This window comes from Aythya fuligula, chromosome 1 (genome assembly GCF_009819795.1).
Source record: "Aythya fuligula isolate bAytFul2 chromosome 1, bAytFul2.pri, whole genome shotgun sequence".
NCBI lineage: Eukaryota > Metazoa > Chordata > Aves > Anseriformes > Anatidae > Aythya > Aythya fuligula.
In genome coordinates, this window is record NC_045559.1 from 78,760,162 (window position 1) to 78,766,161 (window position 6,000).

The following is a 6,000-nucleotide window of genomic DNA, read 5'->3' on the forward strand; positions in this document are numbered from 1 at the left end:
AATCTGGAAATTTCCAACATTAGAACAATGTTCTGATTTTGGTTACAACTGTGAAAACCAGCGTAAGCTTGCTAAATCAGTGGCAATAGTCCAGCTCTAATTCTGGAGCTGCATTTCATACTATGGGTTGAAGTAGGAACATCTGGAATATTTAATTCTTTAGATTTTGTGATTGAAAAATCATGTCAATCAAAGCAATTGGTGCAAGAGGATATTGCTGGAATCATGTGATAACTGAGCTGCCTTCATTGACAGGTTTAAAGATTACAGAGAACCACCTTGGTCCCCAAATCAGTATGAATTTTCTAAACAGTACTGGGCGGTCTTATCTGCTCGCTTGGCTTTTGTTATTCTATTTCAGGTAAGTCTGTTGAGTTACTGAAATTTCATTCACATAAATATTATAATAAATGAATTTAAATGCATGTGCCAAAGAAGCCCGGGTCCAATCAAGCTTTAATGTTTGCAAATACCCAAATTAATCTGCTTGTACCCGGTCTACTGGGCTGGCTGAAGTGTCAGTAAGCTATAGCAAAGATTGTCCTTTTGTAGCACTGTAGCATATTTCTTCAATTTTCCCTCCCTGCATGGAAGGGAAGCTCCACAGCCTGCATTAGCCCCTGGCACTGGCACTGATCCCCAAAATGCCACAGGATCTTAAACATTTCAGTTAAGTAGACTCTGTGGACTATTATACTCACAGTCATCACTTGTAAAAAGCACATAAATGCTATGTAGGCTTGTAAAACACAGTTCTTTACCCAAAGCAAGAAATAAACAGAATTAATAAATATTCCAAGGTCTTTTGCCACTTCCCACAAGTCAGTGGAGTAAATTCTCCCCAAGTATTGAGAGTTCATTGATAAGGGATTTGCTATCAATATTTTGGATTCTGAATATAAAAAGCTTTATGCTCTCATCCTTGATCTAGTATCCCTTGACAGTCAAATCAGGCCCACCCCTAATATTGAAATCTGCCTGTCTTTTCTTCTCTACTTCCAAATATTCCTAAGAGTGTCTGAGAGGCTTGCCTGGTTTATATTGCCATCTTCTGAATCTTTGCTCTGACATCAGTAATTTTCCACCACTGCCTGAAGAACATTTGAAGCCACTGGTTATGCTGGACCTCAAATAGTCTGCCTGTTGTTCTGCCAGAGTACATTCCCTGATTAATTATTTCCATTGTCTCATATGGGAATGGAGTGTTCATAGTAGTAGCCTTGTCAGCAAATGTTCTCACACATTTAGAGACATGACACAATACAGCAGTTTTTGAAGTATTATCATTATAATATAAACCTGAAGGCATAATTTATCAATAGATTTCACAAACAAGCAAAACTTTTTGCCCAGTCTTCTTCCTGCTACTATGTTATATGACCATCACCTGCAATGACATTGATGTCTGAGGTTTGAAATTCTGGCTCATATGCTGCGGACAGAAGCATATGTCAGCAGACAGAAGTATTTGAGCGCACAAAGACAATGGAAGTTGTCTGCTGTCTGCTTAGGCCACATTGGAAACACATGGGTATGAGGGTGTTGGAGGATGATTTCACTGACAGTGCTCTTCAGTAGTGGATTCTGAACCCAGTCTCAACAACTCTGATGTTGAGAACTGAGCACCTTTGAACACCTGTAAGGAATAACACAGGTTTAGCTACTTAATCCATTAGTAATATGATGAATCCAAATCCATTCCCTTTTCAAACCCAACTGAAGCATGTGTTTAATTCAGCCTCACCACTGAGGGGTAGTTGTGCACAAATGTGAGCTCTTTCCTGAACTGATGCTATATTCAATGACTTTATACTATATGGTTTCAGCAAGATGTTTTTGGTATATACCTCATACCTATAGCAAAGGTTTGATTTTGCTCTAGTGGAAGTATTTTGGATCCTTCATTCTTGTTTCATGTCTACTGCTCTGTTTGCAGAACTTGGTGATGTTCCTCAGTGTTCTGGTTGACTGGATGATACCTGACATCCCCAAGGACATCAGCGAACAGATCAAAAAAGAGAAAAGTGTGCTTGTTGACTTTTTCTTGAAGGAAGAACATGAAAAACTGAAACTGATTGAAAGCTTTATCACACGTGACAAGCATAAACAGAAAAGTGGGACCAAAGACCAAAAAAGCCGAGCTGCCAGCTTCTGTCAGTTTGACCGAAGTCAGAAAGGCAGCGTTGCCTCCTTTAGCTCACAGCACACAGAAGTATGAATCCATAGGGAAGGATAGCATTTTATGCTTACCTCTGTGATACCTATTTGCTGTGTGATATGATTCCAACATGAGCAAGGGAAGGAGAGACAGTCAAGGAAGAGACGTAACAAAAAGGAGGCTTCTTTTTCTTCCTTAAAAACTCCATATATAAGTGTCTCTGTTACATTTTCTGTGCTATCTGGGCTACATGATTTTCAGAGTTTATTAGTAGGGGGCATGGGTTACATTGTAACTGGTCCTTGTAGTGATGCATGTGAGCTGGGTAGGCAAGCAGAAATTCTCCTCACTTGTGCAGTCTCAGCAGAAAGACCTCAGCAGAAGGACCCCATGGAACATGGGGAATAGAGTAGAAAGTTCTGCCCTAATATCTCTCTTTGGTGGATTTGATCAACCCTAACAAAGTGCACACAATGCATGGTCTTATGTTTTGTAGCTGTCACCATATGGTTGATAAACATGTCGAGTCTCAGGGAGTCTTTATGCCTTCCTAATGTACACTGCTACTTGGTGCTATCTTGGTAGAGCATGAGGGGCTGCTGTTAAGGGGATGGAGCTGTGAGAAAAGAAGGAACTGAAAATCACTGAGGAATTCCATCTACAGATATATTGTATTTTGCTTTGCAGGAGCCTGAATGCATGTGGTAATGAGCAGAGAGGCCACAACGTATGCATGTGAATTAAGTAAAGCTGCTAGAACTAGGAAAGCTCATAGTTATTCATTGTCCTGAAAAAAAAAAAAAAAAAGCATGTTTGATTCTCCTCTCACTTAGACTTGGAATTCAGCCAGTATCAAGAGGAATCATGCGACTAAACAAACACCAGTGTGAGGCTGACAACTGAGAATGGAATCAAGCCCTGTAAACCATGTGACATCTCTGTGTACATTGCATGTAAAATAACAAAAGTTGCTGTTGTGCATTTACTGTAAACTATTTTACAGATCTTTATTTCATTGGAAGAAAGACTTATTCACTAAGCAAACTTTCATCTACAACGTTTAATGAATAACTTTACTCTGTTATGAATGAAAATAAATCTTTGCTAAAAAAAATCCATTTCTTTTACATGACATTCTGTCTCTAGTCTGACTTGAAATTCAGAGTTTAGATAAAAGATTTTCCTCTCATTTTGTCTTTTCACCAAAGCTTTCAAAACCATGAAAAAGCACAAAACAAAAGAAGTGCTTCAGTTTCAGGCATTATATACAACATGATCGCTCTTTAGCATTATAATTTATTGTATATATTTCTGAAGCCTAAGAGCTTCGTTCTCTTAGATGAAAAGTTCATTTTCTATGAGAACATTTCGTAATGTAATGAGAGAGGTGAAATTAATTGGTCTTTTTCATTCAGTGCCTAAACTAAAGAGAATGAAAATGGGAGAACTGTTACAGGGTGGGCTGAAGTGAAAAAATTAACTTCGGAATTTCATTTTTAAAGTTTTATTTAGGGTTATTTATCCTTTCTATCTAGTATATCAATTTATAAAATGATAATGTCAACTTGAATAAAATTGCAAATGCTTAATTTTGTTGAAACAAAAGTGTGATGTCTCCAAATATTTTCCTTTTTCCCCTGTCAAAACTCATTAGCTGAATTTTAGATGAATTCAGAGAGAGTTTTGGCCCTGTCCTGAAACTTTTTTTTTTTAATGAATAATAATTTGTTAGGAAGATTGTCCAGCTCCAATTTGACTGAATATGTTTAAGACTAAAAATGCAACTTGTAAATGTGCAAAATGTGTAGTAATACATTTTTCCTTTTTCCAATACACAGAGTGATTCAAATACATATTGTGAACATATGTATATGTACACAAATACACACATATGATTTGAAGAGCTCCTGACATAATGTACTGGATATAAACTATTAACAGTGTATATATATGGTGTTTCTAAGCGATTGCAATAGGTAGAAAATTACAGGAAAATATTCTTTTTAAATACAATGTAAGCTTTGTTAGTATGAAAACCTCACAGTCACCTGTGGTCATATGAATAACATTTTTGCGAAGCACAAAGTCATGATACTGTATCTTGCAGAAGCTCAAGGGTTTGGTATGACCACAATAGAGATACTAAAATTTAGGTGCCCTCTGCATTCACCTGAGAAAGAAAGGCACCAGCAGCCAGCTACTCATCCCATCTGAACACTGATGTCTGATCTGAATGGATCACCTCTGAGAACACCTACCTCTTTCCCTGCATTCTAGAGGGAACCCGGATAAATGCCTTAGATTGTGCATTTAGGCTTTAGGATGCAGAAGTCCAGCACCTAGCCTCCAGACACTGAGTGCTTAAGATGTTTACATTACTTAGAATTAGCTGAATCTCTAATTGATTATACTTTTTCTGTTTTGTTTTAAATTTGCTAGGTGAGAAACAAAGCTTGTTTACCCACTGCTATGATTAACACTTAAGTGAGAACACTATATCTCCTCCAAAACTGCCACATTTTACTTTCAAAGGATGAACAAGCCCTGTTGAACATTCCAAGGTCTCATATATTAAGAGACCCCTTACCATAAGGGGTCACTCATGTTTCAAGTACCTGATATTAATGATAACTATGTGCTCATTTATACGAGGTGGCATTTCGGTGTGAGATCTGGAGGTTTTGTTACTGTCTGTACATTGTGGTTTACATCTCTAGTTTACTGAAATACAATTAATTTTCTTCACTCCAAAATGTTTCAGATGGGGAGAAATGTTGTGTTGTTTTAACAGCAGAAATATCAGACTTGCCAGACTTTTGGAATACTGCGATGTTCCTTTTTTTCCCCCAGATTGGCGGAAGTGCATTCAGGGTTTGTAATGTGGTATACAAGCCACATGGCACCCTCTTTTCCAGTTGGTTGTTGGATACAGTAGAGTCAGAGTTAAGGCTCATAAAATAGAACCATTTTTGTACATTCTCCCTCCATCCAGGAAATACCTTTTTGTATTTTTAAAAAGTCTGAGTGAGTCAATAATGGTCAGAAAAATGCTATCACAAACTTGAATGTATTAGGTTGTTGTTACACAGAATTTCCATAACAAGCAACTGAAGTGTTTGCTATGATAATGTGTTTCTAGATAATAACATGTTGCTAGGACAAGAGGAACTAGAGAAGCAGGCAGATGTACACTTGTGCTCTGAAAGTTTTCCTGAGGTTTATATATCTCACCCAAACAAGGTTGGGAAAGAGGCATTGCAGCAAAGATGGCTCATATCCAGATTGGATCTACTATGATATCACAAGCAGAACAGACTGCTCAATTATCTTTATCTGTGATATAGTTTCTATTTTTCCCTTAAACTTGAGAGTTTCATTCACTGAGAATTCCTGCGCATTTTGTATTTGACTCAAGTGCAGTCCCTAAGGATCATATTCATTGTTACATTTCTATGGTAACCTCTGGATTCTTCTGACACTGCTTCTCATCAGCTACTGTAATTGTAGATCATTGATTGGGCCTACATTCATTCCCAGTTTCTAACTTATCTGCTTTGGACAAAGCATGACTTTATCTGATCCGTTTTTTTCAGAAAGATACTTGTAAATCTACCTGCAAAGCATCCCCTTAACATAAGTCATGTCTCAAGCAAAGAATGACTTTTTCAAGAGACACGCATTGAAAGACCTTCTCTAGGGAAGAAGAGATTAGGGACGTAAGTAGAAACCCAAAGTGATAATAAAACCTGTGAGCTATTGTGACTCCTGGTTTTAGCAATGAAAATGAGCTAAAATCTCTGCAAAAGAAAGGTAAAAAGTAAGCAGAGAGGAAATGTGCATAG

The 6,000-nt window shown here is 37.5% G+C and overlaps 1 protein-coding gene across 4 annotated transcripts in view; it reads left to right on the plus strand.

Annotated features, from left to right (window-relative positions):
• The window catches only part of ANO2 (anoctamin 2), a 190,394-nt gene extending 187,429 nt beyond the window's left edge, over positions 1 to 2,965 (plus strand). For all 4 annotated transcript variants that reach the window (XM_032207994.1, XM_032207993.1, XM_032207995.1 and 1 more), the window contains 2 exons: positions 256 to 361; positions 1,937 to 2,965. In XM_032207994.1, the coding sequence (XP_032063885.1) occupies positions 256 to 361; positions 1,937 to 2,218 (388 nt within the window). In that variant the 3' untranslated portion in view covers positions 2,219 to 2,965. The remainder of the gene's footprint in view (positions 1 to 255; positions 362 to 1,936) is intronic.
• The last annotated feature ends 3,035 nt before the right edge of the window (positions 2,966 to 6,000 follow it).